This window comes from Alternaria ventricosa (genome assembly GCF_023758065.1).
Source record: "Alternaria ventricosa strain BMP 2768 chromosome Unknown scaffold_3, whole genome shotgun sequence".
Lineage (NCBI taxonomy): Eukaryota > Fungi > Ascomycota > Dothideomycetes > Pleosporales > Pleosporaceae > Alternaria > Alternaria ventricosa.
In genome coordinates this window covers 567105-585195 of record NW_026055683.1, presented here as the reverse complement: position 1 = coordinate 585195, position 18091 = coordinate 567105, and the positions used below count along the sequence as shown (strand labels likewise).

The 18091-nt window shown below is 51.5% G+C and overlaps 7 protein-coding genes across 7 annotated transcripts; 5 read left to right on the top strand and 2 right to left on the bottom strand.

The window, feature by feature from the left end:
• Positions 1–692: 692 nt before the first annotated feature.
• J4E93_002129 (uncharacterized protein) lies at positions 693–4054 on the bottom strand (the record flags this gene model as incomplete). Its single annotated transcript, XM_049340077.1, has 3 exons — positions 693–3282; positions 3338–3903; positions 3971–4054. The coding sequence occupies 3 exons, from the start codon at positions 4052–4054 to the stop codon at positions 693–695; spliced, it is 3240 nt and encodes a 1079-aa protein (XP_049202399.1).
• Positions 4055–4499: 445 nt separating this feature from the next.
• On the top strand, positions 4500–5263 carry J4E93_002128 (uncharacterized protein; the record flags this gene model as incomplete). Its single annotated transcript, XM_049340076.1, has 2 exons — positions 4500–5088; positions 5139–5263. The coding sequence occupies 2 exons, from the start codon at positions 4500–4502 to the stop codon at positions 5261–5263; spliced, it is 714 nt and encodes a 237-aa protein (XP_049202398.1).
• Positions 5264–8065: 2802 nt separating this feature from the next.
• J4E93_002127 (uncharacterized protein) lies at positions 8066–9541 on the top strand (the record flags this gene model as incomplete). The annotated part of the gene is made up of 3 exons (XM_049340075.1): positions 8066–8177; positions 8240–8375; positions 8437–9541. The coding sequence occupies 3 exons, from the start codon at positions 8066–8068 to the stop codon at positions 9539–9541; spliced, it is 1353 nt and encodes a 450-aa protein (XP_049202397.1).
• A 1065-nt stretch (positions 9542–10606) lies between these two features.
• J4E93_002126 (uncharacterized protein) lies at positions 10607–11617 on the top strand (the record flags this gene model as incomplete). The annotated part of the gene is made up of 1 exon (XM_049340074.1): positions 10607–11617. One exon carries the CDS (start codon positions 10607–10609, stop codon positions 11615–11617), a length of 1011 nt encoding a protein of 336 aa, XP_049202396.1.
• A 491-nt stretch (positions 11618–12108) lies between these two features.
• Positions 12109–13749, top strand: J4E93_002125 (uncharacterized protein; the record flags this gene model as incomplete). Its single annotated transcript, XM_049340073.1, has 1 exon — positions 12109–13749. The coding sequence occupies one exon, from the start codon at positions 12109–12111 to the stop codon at positions 13747–13749; it is 1641 nt and encodes a 546-aa protein (XP_049202395.1).
• Positions 13750–14400: 651 nt separating this feature from the next.
• On the bottom strand, positions 14401–15426 carry J4E93_002124 (uncharacterized protein; the record flags this gene model as incomplete). Its single annotated transcript, XM_049340072.1, has 1 exon — positions 14401–15426. One exon carries the CDS (start codon positions 15424–15426, stop codon positions 14401–14403), a length of 1026 nt encoding a protein of 341 aa, XP_049202394.1.
• Positions 15427–17121: 1695 nt separating this feature from the next.
• J4E93_002123 (uncharacterized protein) lies at positions 17122–17952 on the top strand (the record flags this gene model as incomplete). Its single annotated transcript, XM_049340071.1, has 1 exon — positions 17122–17952. The coding sequence occupies one exon, from the start codon at positions 17122–17124 to the stop codon at positions 17950–17952; it is 831 nt and encodes a 276-aa protein (XP_049202393.1).
• Positions 17953–18091: the final 139 nt, after the last annotated feature.

Below are 18091 nucleotides of genomic sequence, written 5' to 3'. Positions count from 1 at the left end.
AAGTAAGAAGAGAGGAGCGATGAAGGGCTGTTGGTGCGCCCGCGTTTTGGCGTTGCAGCGACGCGCTTTGTTGTTGGAGTGGTTGGCCGCCCGCGTTCGTGGATGCGAGGGTGCCAAGGCTTTAGTTGGGTGGGCCCTGTTCGTTGACCTCATCGAGGTGGAAGGGCGTGGTTCGCCGTGGCCAAAGAACTTCACATATCTTGGAGGAGCTACTTCTTAATAACACTGCTACTCATACTACTCGAGAGGGAGACACAGTGCTGCTCGAGATGCCCGGTCGAACCCGTCCCATCGATAAACTCGCCACAGCGGCTGCAAAATGCTCGACAGAGGTATGATACGCCCCTCAGTGACAGTCAGGTTCAACTCGATGCTGACATGCTCCAGAGTGCAGTATACGGCAAATGCATCTTCGCAGACTATAACAACGTACGGAAAGACATGTGCGTCAATGAGTTCATGAAGCTGAAGGAGTGCTATCTGGTAATATTCCTCATAACATTAAAAGGCATCACAACTAACCACACCCACAGAAGGCATATAAGCAGCGGTGACGGCACTTGTAGCGACACATCCTCATCCTAGACTCATACAGCATACGAAGGCGTTCGGTGTAAATATAGAAATTTTGATTTCATTTCATCAACGATTCATGCAGCGCCACTATACTATCAAACCACACGATAACGCTATTATAGCTTGATCAACCGCAACATGAAAGTCGCCTTGTGGAGCTCTTGCTCCTCCTCTGCAATAACCTTCTCGTTACTGTTCTCTGGGATCTTGCCCTCAACTTCAGTGATGACGTGCTTGTCCACAGGTCTTCGCAAAGCCTTCTCAAACAATGGGCCCTGGTTCTCAAACGCCTGCTCCAGTCCTACACTTTCCGGATCGCTCAGCACTCGGTACTCCATGCCTACGTCGTCGGTTGGCACCAGTCCGGCCTTCTTGCGCAAATCTTGTACACGGCGGATGACCTCGCGCGCAAGACCTTCTTGCTCGAGCTCTGGATATGAGGCGACGTCGAGGAGAATGAGGACATCGTTGTCTGTGTTGAACTCCTGGTCCTTGTTGCTAGAGTCCTTTGCGAGACCGCGCTTGACCATCAGATCCTCAGCCTCAAGCTTGATGCCGTCCACGACAATCTCGCCGTTCTTCAGGTAGTCCTTGATATCTTGGCTCTTGAGGTTTGGTAGCGCCTTCTTGACCTTGATGGCGTCCTTTTTCAGCTTCTTGCCAAGCACGGAGAAGTCGGCCGTGGCTGAGTACTGGACATTGTACTTCTCCTCATCGCTAGACAGCACAATATCGCGGACGTTCAGCTCCTCCAGGATGTAGTTCTCCAATGATTTAATGTCGTCAAGGTATTGTTGTTCTGGGTGGATGACCACCAGCGTCTTCAGTGGAATCTTCAAGCCCTTGTTGGCACGGTCACGGCAGATACGTCCAAGCTCAATGACTGACTGCATGCGCTTGACTTGGCGTTCGACACCCTCGTCAAACAGCTCCTCTCGTACTTCTGGGAAAGGAAGGAAGTGGATGCTTCGGTTGTCTTCCGCGTGCAGTTCTTTGGGGATGTGAGGTAGTAATCGCAGGTAGATGTTGTCTGTGATGAATGGTGTGAAGGGCGCGAGACCGCGGCAGAGTGTGTAGAGAACTTCGAAGAGTGTGTTGAGGGCGTGTTTGGTGTCCTCCAGACCGTGCTCACCCTTTAACCGGCGACGGTTGAAGCGAATGTACCAGTTTGTTGTGTTGTCAATGAGCTCCAATAACCGCGGAACCACGGTGTACAGCCTGTACGCAGCCATCTCCTCGTTCACAAACTTTAGCAGCGACTGGGTGGACGCGAGGATCCATCGGTCGAGCACGTTCTTGTTGGTCTTTCCAGCTGCCGGGTCGAATACGAAGTCCAGACTCTCGACCTTCTTCAGCAGCGATACTTGTTGGTCGAAGAACTGGTAGCTGTTCCAGAGAGGTAGAAGAACCTTGGAAACGATCTCCTTGACACCTGCTTCCTTGAATCGAAGTGTCTCGGCACGAACGACAGGAGAGTTGATGAGGTATAACCGCAGCGCATCAGAACCGTAGTTGGTCATGATCAAGTTGGGGTCGGGATAGTTCTTGAGACGTTTTGACATCTTTTTGCCATCTTCCGCAAGTACGATACCGTTGACAACGCAGTTCTTGAAAGGAAGCTTGCCGAAGAGGTGTGTTCCAAGGACCGTGAGTGTGTAGAACCAACCACGAGTTTGATCGAGACCTTCGGCAATGAAGTCACCAGGGAACGACTTCTCGAATTGCTCCACGTTCTCGAATGGGTAATGCGCGCTGGCATAGGGCATGGAACCAGACTCAAACCAGCAGTCAAAGACCTCGTCTGTTCTCCGAAGCACGCCCTTGCCGTCTTTGCTGGGAATGGTGATGTGGTCGATCTTATCCCGGTGAATGTCGGTTAGCTCGCCCTCGTACCCGCTGAGCTTCTTCAGCTCCTCCACGCTGCCAATGCAGACCACCTCTTTGCCGTCATCGCTGACCCATATCGGAAGTGGCGTACCCCAGAAACGGTTTCGCGAAACAGCCCAGTCGGGTGAGTTGGTGATCCAGTTGGCGAAGCGCTTCTCCTTGACGAAGGAAGGAACCCAGTGCGAACCAGCAATGTTCTCCAGCATTTGCGGCACAATGTCCTGAATCTTGATGAACCACGAGGGGACCGTTCGGTAGATCAAGGGGGTGTCAGACCGCCAGCAGAAGGGATAGCTATGGAGAAGTTGTGAGTCTACGATCAAGCGACCGGTTCCTTTCAGATGCTTGATGATGCCCTTGTCTGCTGCCTTGACGTGTTGGCCCTCGAAGTCGCGGACGACCGAGGTGAAGCGACCCTGATCATCGACTGGGTTGGGTGGCGGTCGGGTGTCAGAGATGACACCGTGGGCCTTTGCAACGCGGTAATCGTCCTCTCCGTATGCGGGGGCCTGGTGAACGATACCCACACCACTGTCTGCTGTGACGTAGGTGTCGTTCGCCACCTTGAAGCCGTAGTCCTTGAACTCGTCGTAAAGGTAGTCGAACAGGGGCTCGTACTTCCAGCCCAGCATGTCCTTACCCTTCAGCTTCTCCACGACCTTGAACTTGGCCTTCTTCGGGTCCTTGTATAGTGTGCGTAGCAGGGCTTCGAGCAGGATGTAGTGTTTGCCGGATGCTTCGTCGAGAATCTTGACGTATTCGAAATCGGGATGCGCGCAGAGACCGGTGTTGGATGGGAGTGTCCATGGCGTGGTGGTCCTGTTCGGGCTGGTCAGCGCATGCCAGTAGAAGCAACCTAGAGTGAGTAGCTTACCATGCCAACAAGCACGTGTTCGGATCTTCGAGTAGCGGGAATGTGACGACTACTGCTGGGTCCTGAACGTCCTTGTAGTTCTGCGAGGCCTCGAAGTTGCTGAGAGGCGTCGCCAACGCTGTACTGTAGGGCATGACCTTGTAACCCCGGTATACGGCGCCCTTGTCGAAAAGACGCTTGAAGACCCACCACTCGGACTCCATGAAGCTGGTGTCCATGGTCTTGTAGTCGTTGTCGAAGTCGATCCAGCGACCTAAACGGTCGATAGTCGCCCTCCACTCGGTCGCATATCGCATGACAATCGCGCGGCACTTCTTGTTATATTCGGCGATACCGATTTCGCGTACAGCGTCGCGTCCCGACATACCCAATTCCTTGTCAATCTCGTACTCAATGGGCACACCATGAGTATCCCAGCCGAACCGTCGCTCGACATAGCGGCCCTTCATGGACCAGTAGCGCGGGATAATGTCTTTGATGGTCGAGGCCAGGAGGTGACCATAATGCGGCATTCCTGTCGCGAAAGGCGGTCCATCGTAGAAAGTGTATGGTTGCTTTCCTTTCGACTATGGCGAGTTAGCAAGTGTCAACCACACGTGCCTGGGTTCACTAGGCTGTAGCATAGTCACGTACTAGCTCGACTTGTCTCTGAAAGGCGTCAATCTCCTTCCAGCGCGCGAGGATGCGCTCCTCCTCGCTCGGAAAGTTCATAGACATGGTGGCGGCGTGAGTATGCTGAGAGAGAGCCGTGGCGGGGAATCTTTTTCTAGAGTCTAGAGTTGACTCCTCCGATCCCCGCCATTAGCGTGACTCAGCCGCTTATCGATAGCACCCCGCCATACCTAGGCATCGACGACGGACGAGTCCTGCAACTAACAACATCTCCTGGTCATAGCGAAGTTTCCTCACTACACAGATATCTTGTCATGAAGTGAACCGTATCAACTATTCTTAACCGCCAGTAGAGCTGAATCGTAACTGAACACGTTAGAGCATACTCGCCATGAAACGTCGCATACCTACATCTTCGTTGCGGCTCTGCGGCAACTGAGAAGGTTGAAACATTGACAGGTCTAGCTAATTACGATGAAGATTCCAAGCCAATGTGGCAGCCATCACCTCTCACTTTTGTCTGGGCATTCTTATCACATACTTCCGATCGATGATGCGTTTTCTCGTATTCCTTAGCACTTCATTGTTTGCGATCTTCGTAGCCTCAAGGGACTCGCCAAACAATCCATCTACCCAGCCTCTGCGAGGCAGCGACATCATCATCAGTCCCAGAGATGCCGACATTGACAGGACATGTAGACGCTTACGTACGTTGACAAAGCTCAACAAGATCGCACATAACGAGACCCTCATGGACTCGATGATCATGCGCGACAAGTTCGCTCAACAACGCATCGACTGGATCAAAAACAACAGTGACGATATCACTGCCAAACTCGAGGCGCTGGCATCCAACTCCACGCTGACAGCGGAATGCGACACGATCAATGCACAGCACGACACAGCTCGCGAATGCAAGGCATTACAGACATTGGAAAGACTGGTAAATTCGACGAACGGGCATACTGATTTCAACGGACGACCTGCTGCGGACTTTCTCAGCGATGAGCAGAAACAGAAGTCACAACAAAAGTTCGAGAAAGCAGAACTGAAGCTGCAGCAACTCAGGAGTAATGTCACATTGCTAGGTCTCTGTAACAACGATTTTATGTCTCAGCAGGGTGGCGTCATCGGAAATCGTAAGCATTCATTCTGCGACGCTAAATGGAGTGTGCTGACAAATGTGCAGAAGTGGTGGACAACAGCGGCGCCATCAGCATGACGAGAAGTGTTGCAAGCAGTCATATGCGCCAACTGGGAGATGCTTCATCGTTGATGGCTTTGACGATTCTAATGACAGTGTTGATGCTGTAGTACTCCTTCCTTTATGTTGGAAACAATAGCCGGATAAATCGCGTCACTTCGTCGCTTTTTGCGGTTACATGCATAAAGGATTGGGGCACATGGCGGGGTGCTCGACGACGTGCATTTTGTGGCGTAGTTGTAAAGATGTGCGAACTCAATTCCAAGTCATGGTCGTCGCATCAATATTTACCATGGTCAATGCGATTCTTTGTGGCACAGCTTTGCCTGCATAACGGAAACGACAGAGCGTCGGTGTAGAACACATCGAGATGACAATGACGAGCAATACCGATCGCGCATCTATGCATGAGAATCCCGTGCGCTGTACGCCACAAGGGATACCCTTATTTGTGCCAACGACAACTACACCGCGTCTTCGATCAAAACGCCCCGTTTCTGTGCTGGTCACCCCATACACCCACTCTTCCGGGCGTACTCCCGTCTTCTAAGTTGCCAGTGGCATGGCGACATTCGACTTCGGCGACCCACCCCCGGGCCTTAACCTCAGCGAGTCACGGACAGTCGGAAACAGCGTTGTCGCAATCATCTTGTTTGTTCTTTCGGGTGTATTTGTCGCTCTACGGCTATTTACTCGTATGAAGTTGAAACAGGAACAGCTGGGTTGTGATGACTACTTGATCATTGCTGGACTGGCATTGAACGCGGGGAATCTTGCGTGTTGTATCGTTGGTTGGTGGCCGATTGCTGGGCAAAGTCTTGTCATGATTTTACTAACTCAAAGAAAAGGTGGTTTCTACGGCCTGGGTCGACACATCTGGTCGCTAGGCCCAGATCAAATGCGACATATAACCATCGTGCGCTTACGTGCCTTGGTATACTCTTGCTGGACTAACATTTAACAGATCACCTTCGCATACGTTTTTGTCTACGCATGGAGTGTCTGTGTCATCAAACTCTCCATCCTCGCTTTGTACAGGCGCATTTTTGGTATAAATTGGCTTGGTTGGTTCTGTGTTGGCATGACGGCTGCCTACCTGATCACAAACCATGTCGTTCTGCCATTGTACACTCGACCCTTAAACTACTACTGGGACCAATGGAATGGGGCTCAAGGAGATATTCTCGTCGATGAGGCGAAGGTGCGTCCTAGGTGCGTTCACTCATGGTGAAGTTATTTGCTGATACATCCGCAGTTCTACCTTGGCGCCGGGATCTTCAATCTATTCGGCGATGTGTGTATACTTTGTATACCCATATCCAACGTTGTCAAATTGCAGATGAAAAGAATGGAGAAGGTGGCGATCTGCTTTATCTTCCTACTCGGCAGCTTGTAAGCACTCCGAAGTGAGAAAATCGTATTGTCTCTAATGGTCGTAGTGTGTGCTTCGCCTCGCTTTATCGTATCATCACCATCGTCCGATTGATGGCCTCGCTAGACGTCAGCTGGAAGAAGAGCGATGTCTTTATATGGTCGTCCGTCGAGCCTTCGATTGGCATCATCTCCGGATGTCTTCCAACGCTTCACCCGCTTTTGATTCGTATAACACGCTGTTTGGCGAGCGCACTCGGTGCTACACCGAGCCATACTCCGGTGCAGGAAGGCCCTGAAAGTCGCGAGACTGGGTCGAGGACGATTAACGCTTGGACCGAACGCTGGGGTAGGACTCGGCCAGCCGAAGAGGATTTGTGCTTGACTACAACAACAGTGTGCGGATCTGCGAATGAAAATGATGGGATCACCTGGCAAGACTTCATCCTGGGACGCCATGAAGAGAGGAGGATTACTATGACACATGAGTTTGCGATAGACGAGAGCATACGGAGTCGCGATAGCTCAAGATAAGACCGAGCTTTGCGCGTTGGTATGAGATAGGCCCTGAAGTATGGCAGAAAAGCACCCGTGGCAGCGGAAGCGACACATAACTGTTCGAGAAATTGAGGCGCTTGTAGATGGGGTACACCTGGGCAGGCAAGGACGCTGATAGTGACGTTTTAGAAAGGCGCGCCGGTGTAGACACGCGACACGAAGGCTGCGAAGCATTTCGCATCTAACGGCGATCATCCGAAGCTTCTGGGATGGTCTTGACGTCTGAAGTTGTGAATTTCGGAAGTCCGTCGCACCTATCGGGTGCATGCAAGCTAGCGCGGAAGGGCCTCCAGGTCACATGTCTGCCCCAGGGCTCGGCGCGACCGCCGAAACCCCGCAATACTACTTCGTCTCTTCTTCCTCCACTGAACTAACATCTGCGCAACCGCGATTTATCCGTCGAATATGTACAATGACTGTGAGGCGTCCGGACATAAGCCCTCAATCTGTTTCCTAGCCTGTTTGTGACACGACGTTCAAGACCTGAGGTCGTGATGTCGGATTCTTGGCCATATCTTGGCCATACCACCCGAGAAGGAACTCTAATAGTAGATCTACGACTCATTGTCCCATTGACATTGCGTTCGGCCCGGATGTTACGATTGCAAGAGAATTGAGAAGATCGAGGTGGATCATTCACTTCTACAATCATTGAAGACTATCGGGATATGGTGCCGGTCTCCGCATTTCGCACCCCGCATCTTGCTGGATGTGGCTTGTCAAGTCTACCGTGCTTTTTGCACGGAGTATAAAGAGTGCTTGTCGCTAAAAACCTGTGATGATCGGTTGCCAAGTCTTTCTTCCCCGTCGATATGTTTCCTACATCGTTGGTATTGCTTGTCTCACACTTCGCGCTGACTGGATTTGCCGCTGCGTCTTCTGGATTTGAAAAGAGGTGTCTCGAATTCAAGCCCGAGAGGTACATCAAAGGCGCAACCCGCAATGTTCTCCAACATGTCCTCGTCTCAGTACACCTTTGTCGTATGGCATTAGAGATCAAGACGACCAGAACATCGAAGATCTCTTTCGAAGCGTGGTTTCCAGAGGACTGGTCTGGTCGATTTCTGGCAACGGGAAACGGAGGCATTGATGGCTGTAAGTGATGAATGGGTGGAAGATAGCACAACTACTATACCGGGTGCTGACAGCGATAACAGGCATCAAGTATGAGGATATCGCATATGGAGCGTCGAATGGCTTCGCTAGCGTTGGTGCAAACAACGGCCACAACGGTACTACAGGAGTCGCCTACCTCAACAACCCCGAAATGGTAGTTGATTTTGCCTGGCGATCGTAAGCATATCCCTAACACTCATGACGTACATGCTCACTGGCCATACAGTCTTCATAACAGTGTTGAAGCGGGCAAAGCCTTGACCAAGGAGTTTTATGGAAAGTGCCATACCAAATCTTATTACTTGGGTTGTTCCCTCGGTGGACGCCAAGGCATCAAGAGTGCAGAGAAATTCCCGAATGACTTCGATGGCATCGTTGCCGGCGCTCCAGGCGTCGATTTCAACAACCTGATCTCCTGGCGTGCGCACTTTTACACCATCACCGGCCCCGTCAAAGGCGCAGACTTCATCCCGAAGACTGCGTGGCAGACATGGATCCACGATGAGGTGCTACGCCAATGCGATACCATCGACAAAGCCAAGGACGGCATCATCGAAGATCCAACCTTATGCAAGTTCGATCCCACAACCTTACTTTGTGATCGCAACACCACAAACACGACCAACTGCCTAAACAACAACCAAGTCCAGCAGCTTCAAAAAATCTTCAGCGACTACCGCTTCCCAAACGGCGAACTAATCTACCCCGCCATGCAAACCGGTAGCGAAATTAACGCCGTTGACAAACTCTACGCCGGCGCCCCATTCGCCTACTCAGACGACTGGTTCAAATATGTCGTCTACAACGACCCAACGTGGAACGCATCGGAATACGGGTACGACGACGCGCAAGCAGCCCAGGACCTCAACCCGGGCGATATTCGCACCTACCCTTCTTCTTTGCCCGGCTTCAAGCAGAATGGCGGGAAGCTGCTCATGTACCACGGCCAGCAGGATAACCAGATTACGTCCTTCAATACCAACCGGTTTTATGAGCACCTTCGCGGTGACAACACGTACGTGGAGATGGATGAATGGACGCGTTTCTTCCGTATCTCGGGCATGTTCCATTGCAGCACGGGTCCTGGGGCGTGGGTGTTGGGTCAGGGTGGGAATGCGGCACAGGCTGGTATCCCATTTGATGCGCAGCATAATGTGCTTGCGGCGATAGTGGATTGGGTGGAGAAGGGTATTGCGCCGGAGTTTATTGAAGGCACGAAGTTTGTGAATGATACTGTAAAGAGTGGAGTCGACTTTACGAGGAGGCATTGCAAGTATCCGGCGAGGAACACGTTTGTTGGGGGAGATTATAAGAAGCCTGAGAGCTGGGAATGCAGAGCATAGGGTGAGAAACTGAATTCAACTATTTTTTCGAGTAAGGGATGTCAAGATAATGTACTGTTCCCCATTCTAAAGTTTCCTGATCTTGCGATCACCTCCAGCAAGGAAAAGTCTGAACCGGTTTGCAGCATACATTGAGATGAAAACACGCAAAGTAGACGATTTGACGTCGATGTAGACTCCAGGGTGTTTAATTGTTCCCCCTTGAATGGGGTGCGATGCTGCTGAATGGTAGCTGTAGAGTGTGTGGACCGAAGTGCTGTACAAGTTCGAGTTCAGCGTGCGCGTGGCGGAGATGCGAAATGGAGGTGCGATGCGTCGAGAAGGCCCGGGGCGATGTACCTCGGTAATTCATCGAATCATACGATACCTTGACCCCTGCAGCAGCTTGCGACGGAAGCTGCCGGTCGTGATGTCAGTTCCCTTCCAATAGCTCTGTGGTTGAATGTTTGTAACTGCGATACTGTAACAGTCCTCATTCGTGACGCTACCTAGGTATAGATCGATCCGGCCTAGTGGTTCCCGTCCAGGCACGAAACCTGCGTGGTTGGATCGGCGCCATGACGTAGATGGGTCATGAGGGGCCCGTACTTCACCACCTGCAACCTCGCGAAAACGACGTTCTCTAAGATCGTACACAAAACACTGAAGGTACAAATTAGAGTGTCTCTGATGAGCCGAACGTGGGATGACGAGCTTTGTCCAGGTGACACAGACTGCCACGCGACGATGACTACTGGTAAGGGCAGCTGCCAAGTTCTCCGACTCTGATTGTTAGGTTGGTACTGCGCATATTGAACCAAATTCAGTGCTGTTCGGATGGGAAGTCTAGACCTTTAGGTCAGAGGTCTTTGTCTGTAACCTGCTTCCTTTCATGTTGTCTCGATTTCTTTGAACGAGTGAGCTCTGAGACACCATCATTCAGAGTCTGACCTTGGTTTCATTTACATCACTGGAACATCCCGCTTCGCAGTATCTTCATTCATTCAAAAACATCTGCCGAGGCAACGTAACTTCTTCCGTCTTTTGCTTACCACTCGACGAAGCACCTCCGCTCCACTTTCAATCATGCCGCCTAAAAGAGAGCGCGAAGAGACCCCAGACCTTCTTTCGAGAGGAGATTCATTGTCGCCGGATGCGAAGCGCACGAAGACTGAAGTCTACCGGCTCGATTTTGGCATGCACATAGGGTGCACTCTTGATGAACTCAGTCCCAGCGAGTTAGCCAAGATAGCGGGCGAAGATGAACGGGTCGATGCAGATCCTGCTCTGCGCAGTGCTCTCATCGATTGGGCAAACAACACTTATAAGATTGATGCAGATGGCGGCTACTACCACGGATGCAGCCTCACCGAGACCCCCATCTCTTGGATCAACTCATTTATCTACGCTACAGGTATACATGAAGATACATGTACTCGCATAGCACTCAAGTATCATTTCATCGACAGGAAGCCAGAAATGCCTGGTTCAAAGTGGGAGTTCACTTACGGGCAATATGATGGGTTGAACTTCACGGAGATTGTGGAGCGAGAAAAGGTCGAAGAGATTGAAACGGGTCGCAAAAAGCGCCTACCATACGATGAATGGACCAAGGGCCAAGGAATAGGAACCAAGCAAACCCCCAAAGACTTCGATTCCAGAAATCCCTACAAGGAAGACGGTACAAGAATTTACGACAACCGCGGCAAAGACGATGTAGCCGACGCGCTTGTGTACAATGAGCGAATGAAGTTGAGGAAGCTTCTTCAAAAGTATCCCAATGCTCCTAACTATCGCATGCCATGGTATCAGAACTACTGCAGAGACCAGCACATCAGAGACGTTGATCTCGACGAGATTCTTCGCCTCCATACACAGCTAGAGGACAAACGAACTTGGGGGAGAGAATACGATGAAGATCTCTGGGCTGCAGTGAGATGGCGCGTGCTCAAACATCATCTTGTTCGGTGGAATTGGAGAGGGCACTGTGAAAGGATCAATGGGAAGTGTGTCTGGATACCACAAGATCTAGGTCAATACTTGTACCCGTCTACTGAGATTGAAGTCTCAGACGAGCCCTATATACCCCAATTCTAGGTAGGCAGTCATAATGGGAACGAAACGGTCAAGTCATCTCAGATTGGACACGACATCAAAAGATGAGTATGGAATACGTTGCGCTACCACCTTATACGAGGGAAAAATTAAATAGGTCTGCAGACTACACTAACATGTGTACATGCAAATTAGGTGTGTTAACATCGATGTAGACCCTAGGGTGTTCAATTTTTCCCTAGGTCAACGTGCTACAAGCGGACGCGGGCGGTGTGTCGCCGCCGTATCACGTGCCTGACACCGGCGTTTGCAGCACGCTCATTGGTTGCCTAGGTGGTTAATGAATACACCAACTTGGTAAAGCTGAAAAGTTCACCGCGAACCTTTCAACTGTCGTCACAAGCCTTTGTTACCCGCCATCCTGCTTCGAAGAGAAGTAAGTCACCCCATGCAGGTCAGTTCATCGTACGCCTTGGCTAACTGCTTTAGCAATTTGACATCGCCAACGGAACCCGCCCGAGACTTTTGTCGCGATGGATCTTCCGTCGACAGAGATCGAGGAGAAGCTGAGAGAAGCGGTCAGCGAGCTGTCCTCGGACATCATTCGACCTGGTTTCCGCTGCATGAACGACCTACCCGACGAGCTGCTACTTGAAGTAGCCAGATACCTTGAGGGCGACAACCCGACGCTTGGAAGTCTGAATCGGACGTCACGTCGCTTCAAAGCCATCGGTGATGAGCTCCTATATCGTACGATTAGCTTGCCCCGTACTCGAGAAAACAGCGTTATGTACCTCGTCCGCACCATCGTCGAAAGGCCGGAACTGAGAAGCAAGATCCGGAAACTGACATTTTCCGCGACGAACTGGTATGTCGAGAACGATGGCGAGACTCCGGTACTCTTACCCGCGATGGTCATAAATCGTCCAAGTACCTCGAACGCGCGTGCAGCTTCGTTGATACAAATTTCTCAGAACATCGATAGAATGTGCTTTCTCAAGGACGAGAACCCGTTCGAGAGTGCTGAAGAGCTGGCCTGGCGGTGTGGTGTATTGTGCGGCCAGCTGAGCGCACTAGCAGGAATGCTTCTTGCACTTTGCGACAGCCTTGATATGCTCCATATGGATATGTATCACAGGGAGGGTCTGAGTACTCCGGCTGTTAATGTCCAAAGCACGCTTTATGGTCTCCACAGCGAGCTGATGCAACGACCATCAAGCCGATGGTCGGGCTTCAAGCAATTCCACAACGTCAAGCGCCTGAGAGTCTCCGGTTTGAGCATCGACATACTGAAATTCCCGTTCATCTCTCTTCAAGTCCTCGAGATCGACCTCTGCTACGAGGCCTTCAATGAGGGCCTGTCAACTGCAGAGCACGTCTTCTTCGGCAACGAATCGGTACGGTGCCTCTCGTCCCGCTGTGCGAACCTCCACACACTCATCATACGAAGCGATTGGAATGAGCTAAACGACCAAGCCCATCTGAGTCACGGCTATCAGCTGCCACTTCTGCTACAAGACTTCGCTGGATCGATCATCACCCGTCTAGAGATACTGTTCGTGAGGAGCCCGACTGTTGTAAAGCGGTGGCTGGGTACTTTCGAGCATATTGGTCGTGCTCTGAGTGAGGACACAGACGTATCTGCAAGCTTGCAGTTCATCAAAATCGACTACGAGGAATCTGATCACTTCAACCCCAAGCAGTGTTTCGGTGATTGTACGGACCTGGACAGCTTCAGCTCGTTCCGCAATTTGTCAAAGATGGAAGTCTTGCAAGGCGTACTTGTCTACGAAGCTCGCAATACGTTCGGTAAACTCTACTACTTTCACGGCATTATACCTCCTCCGAATCTCGAGTCACTCACGGTAATATGTCCTACCAATGCCATTCTTACATGGCTCAACATGATAGTCGAGCGCAACACGGAGGTGCCAGCCCTGAGTAAGATCGTGCTTTTGTGCAGGTGTGGCTACGGTGCTGGACCTAAAGAGTTCGAAGGCGACGTCTCGACATACGTTTTCGCGCAGCTGAACGACCTTGGTATCGATGTGCGTGTGGTTGAAGAGACACCAGGAGCATTTGCGTTTCAAGCTCGGAAGGAAGGCTCAGTGTGGGAGGCGGACTGGGCCGAAGACGGATGGGTGGATGGGTTGTTCGGTCAGGATCAGGGTTGAAGAGATGGGTTTCGATGCTTTGGTATGCGGTACTTGTGTCGCATTGTGCACACCTGTTTTCCCTCTGGTTGTACATGGAGCAGATCGCGGCTCTGTTCTTGGAGCGCCTTGAATCTCACAATACCTTTACGAGCTCGATCGTCGCTCCCTCGCTCGGCACTGTAGGTGTCAAGTAGATTTTACTGAGGCGTGCGGCCAGCAGATTCGCAAGTATAGTGCTCATTCGTTGGGTAATCACTGGTATTTATAGTAGTCTAGATGTATCGTAACCCCACAACGTCTTATTGCGACTACCTGCCCACCTTCTTCAACGTCAGTCGTCCTCAAAAGCAACATAGATAAACCCCCGGTCACTACTTCGATACTTGCTGCAACAGCCTGAATAAGTCGTGTTGACAATTGTATAATTCATTAAAATGAGTATATAAGAGCAAGTGGGTATCGTGAAGAAATCGTCCAAGTCTAGTGTAGCCCTCTACCAGTATCAAAAAGGTCGTAAAACAAAAAGGAATGCAGCATATCCTCGACAGTACGAGGAAGGTCGAACTTAGCCTCGCGGCTCGGAACCCGAGGGTTGTATAGTCTATTCGCATCAATGGTCGTCAAGTAATGGACTTTTGCCATCATCACATCTGCATCATGCGCATGTGTTCAACACATCGCCCCGCTGTCCCTCCCGTGCAGCACCTTTGCATTCCTCTCGCTCAGAGTATCCGGCTCGACGCTGATCCGAATATCCGTCTTCTTCATCACATTCCCCATCGGTAGCGTTGTTATACCATCCTCGTTCATACGGAGATGTGCGGAGTGGCCAAATCGAGAATCCCGTGTAAGATCTCCTGTGTCGTCCTTCAAGGCCGCACTTCCAGATATATCGTGCGATTCGGCATGCGCATCGAAGCCCCTCGTTGCGAATGCGATAAGTTGATTGAGGACCTCGAATTCGAGCTTGAGCTTGATGGCGTATGCGAGTGTCTTCCAGCTGGTTTGGATTTCGTACAGGCCTATGTACTGTAGGACCAGGATCGTGACGTCGAGCAAGATGACCACCGTGTTGACGACGATAAGATGGTTGAAGACCCGCTTCGCCTGTGGGCCTCGGAAGGCGGCCGAGCTGCGCATGAGGGCGAAGGTGCGATAGATGTAGAGGCCGCTTATGAGGCACTCTTGGAAGACGAACCAGGTAACCTGGAAGATCTCCCATTTCTCGTAGATCTGTAGCCACCTCTTGGGATTCGGTGAATTCGAGCCAGCAAAGAGCGCAGTCGCCCCTCCTTGCACGATTATGCAGGCTGCTATAATCATGCAGAGCAACCACCAATCTCTCTTTCCAGAACTGATGAGGTGTAGTCGTGACCAGAGTACAATGGATTGGCCAGTGATCATCAGCATACCCCCGCCACACGCCAAGGCGATCTCTAGCGGGGCCGAGGCGGATATCCCATAGTTGCGGATAAAGTACCCAAAGGCGTGTATGGCGATACCGACCGAGGCTGCGATGAGCGTGTAAAAGTACACGCCGCGATATGCGCGAAAGAGGCGGAATATCTTGACGAAGACCTCGAGGGTATGGGAGACGGCGAGGGCGAGGAAGACGATAACGACAAGCGAGGTCTTGTAAGGTTGCGTAGGGTTCGTGGTCATTCCTTCCACTTGATCGGATATTTCGAAAGCCATTGTCGGTGTTGGCTGCGATATTGTCCAGCGCCGGTCGCGAGCAGGGAATGGCGCGCAGTCTCCTCTTCAAGAGACGTAAGATCACTCTTCTTAGAGCTGACACGCACCACAAGTAGTCTGCCTCATTTTACAGTCAACCAGCCGCCAAGAAACTCTGCACCTCTCAATTCACTACCCTGCATCCCGGTTCCTGGTTAGGCAACGATCCTCACTGGTCGCAAACGCGATCTACGTCAACCCGACAGGGCACAGACATCCAGAACATGTCCTCGTGACCTAAATGAGGAGACTAAAACGCAGCCTTGTTTCCGAAACGTGGTAGGGAACGTGGCGGGCTGCAAGAAATGTCGGGGCTAGCTCCGCGGGGGAGATGTCACCCTGTTGAAGGAAATGAGACACAGGCCTAAAACTGCGTATATCCTTGCTGTCGTCGAGCAACGGTAATGTTATGCCGCTCGCGTCAGGTGAACGTTGCTTGACATCGCGCATCAATCGGATGTTGTTCTTGTTAAGGTTGAATGAGCCTGGAGACACAGACCTCGAATGCGTTCTCCGGCAACGGGTTTCTATGATGTTGTTCGCGTCGCGCTAGGTCACAGGCCTGGCGAGCAGCGCTCTGATCAGGTCGGGCGGGTTGACAATGCGACTATGAGCCCAGTTTTACCGCATGATGCAGAATTCCGAGTCAAAATACGCTCGCACGACGTGAAAGGAAAGATTGGTGGTGAAGGAGTGCCGCTCGGCAGGTGGGCGGAAAGTGGCCGCCGCGTTTGCGTGAGAGTTGGGAAGTCGAGCTAGGGACGTCATCGAAAGCACGTGCGCACGCGTTTCCGGTCGGGCGAGATCACATACTGGGCCCCGCTTAAACACCACTGCGCACCTCATCTCCTCCATCCTTAATTGTCATCAAGCGCACTTTTTCGAGAACTTTCGTTACCCGTACCATCAGCCATGCATCGAGATACGGCTTTCGATCGATTCCATACGAAGACTTCCGATCTTCGCGCGTATTATACATCCCTGAGAATGGCCAGTTGTTTGCTGGGCACAAAGACCGACGAGTTTCATCCGGCTCATTCATGAGACAGCTCATGAGGTCTGTTCAAGAATGCTCCACGCGTGTGGCCAGAACAGAAGACCGTGCCGCTGTGTTAATCGCATTTGCGAGCGAAGCTGAGTATCTCCGGCTGCGATGGCTGTCGCGCATCGTAGCCGTGGTACCTTCCACTAACCCCAATTTCGCCCACACAGGCATCATATCCATGCCGAGTAATGCAGTATACAACAGTGAATGATTGAGTGCTGACTTTCGTCTCCGTGGCAATGAGTCTGCTATGGAAATGAAACCGCCCAGCGCCATCGAGGACCAGATCGTTGGTCTCTACATCATCATTCACCATCAGAACCTAGACTCCCTTATGCGCATGAGAATCTGGGTTGATTCACCTCGCTTTACCTGCTGATCTCTCTGCCAGAGTACTAAATTTCATTCACTCACATCCGATAGTTTAACACTCTTTCCAGGCACGAGTCACTGGCAGCGATAGGACTCTGTTGTAGGTTTACAAGTCTTCTAGACGATCATTTAATCCTTCTCGCTTGCCCCCCCACCGCATCGAAACCTCTTGCAACTTAAGCAACATCAAGCCTTCGACATCCGATTTGACAAGAGCTCACTCGACACAAGCCACCGCGATGTCTACTACTTCAGAACACACTAGGGGCAGCCGCCCGACGAAGAGCAAGAAATTCCGTCGCCGCAACGGTCCCAACACAAGAACCTATGTCAATACCCTCTCGCCTGCCGGCCAAGTCAACAAAGTCTTGACAGACATGTCAAACCTAAATGGCGGCGACCACCTCCGCAACTGGTCAGCTTCCGCACGCAAGGAGCTAGCCCCTAACATCACCATCAAAGTGGAGGTCTTAGACCCCAACGGTAACAAAGTGAACGTCAACATGCCCAAGCTAGCCTTCTTCGCTGCTTCATCGGCTTTCCGCCAACACTTAGAGGCTAACCCAGATGATACCTGGGTCAAATTCTGCCACAAGGACGTCTCTCTCGATTCCATGCGGACGATCGCGAGGTGGCTGCGGACGGTCTGTACTGATCAGCAGTACACTGATATCCCCATGCCCAACGAGGTCAAGAAGAGTCTAGAGTTGCGTCTTGCTGCGCAGGTTCTGGGGATGACGCAATACACGTCTCAGATTATCAAGGGTTACATATGCAGCCTCATCTACCGTCCCGTAGAGGCAGAAGAATTGGTCCTGGTGGCTGAGCTAACGCGCAAGGAAACGGTAGAAGATCCTATCGTGGACGCTTTGGCCAACTACGTCGCTTATCTGTGTCGGTACCATCTGGTCAGCAGGGAGATAGAAGACCAATATCTGGCTGTTCTTGCCGGAGGCAAATGTGCGAAGCTATTGGATGCCGTGAAAGACCACAAGGTTCGGGCTATCGCGCAGAACGGATGGAAGGCTATATGCCCTCGGCCACTGGCGGAGCTTCAGACCCAGAATTAGTTTCATCGTAGTAGTCTTAGCTTAATTTGGTTAAGCTTCTGTTTTCGTTACCACTGACGGTACATTCATAACCAAGACATGCCAACCAGCGTGGTAACGCCAGGCGAGAACAAGTGTGAGCAATGAACAGTGTTTCGTA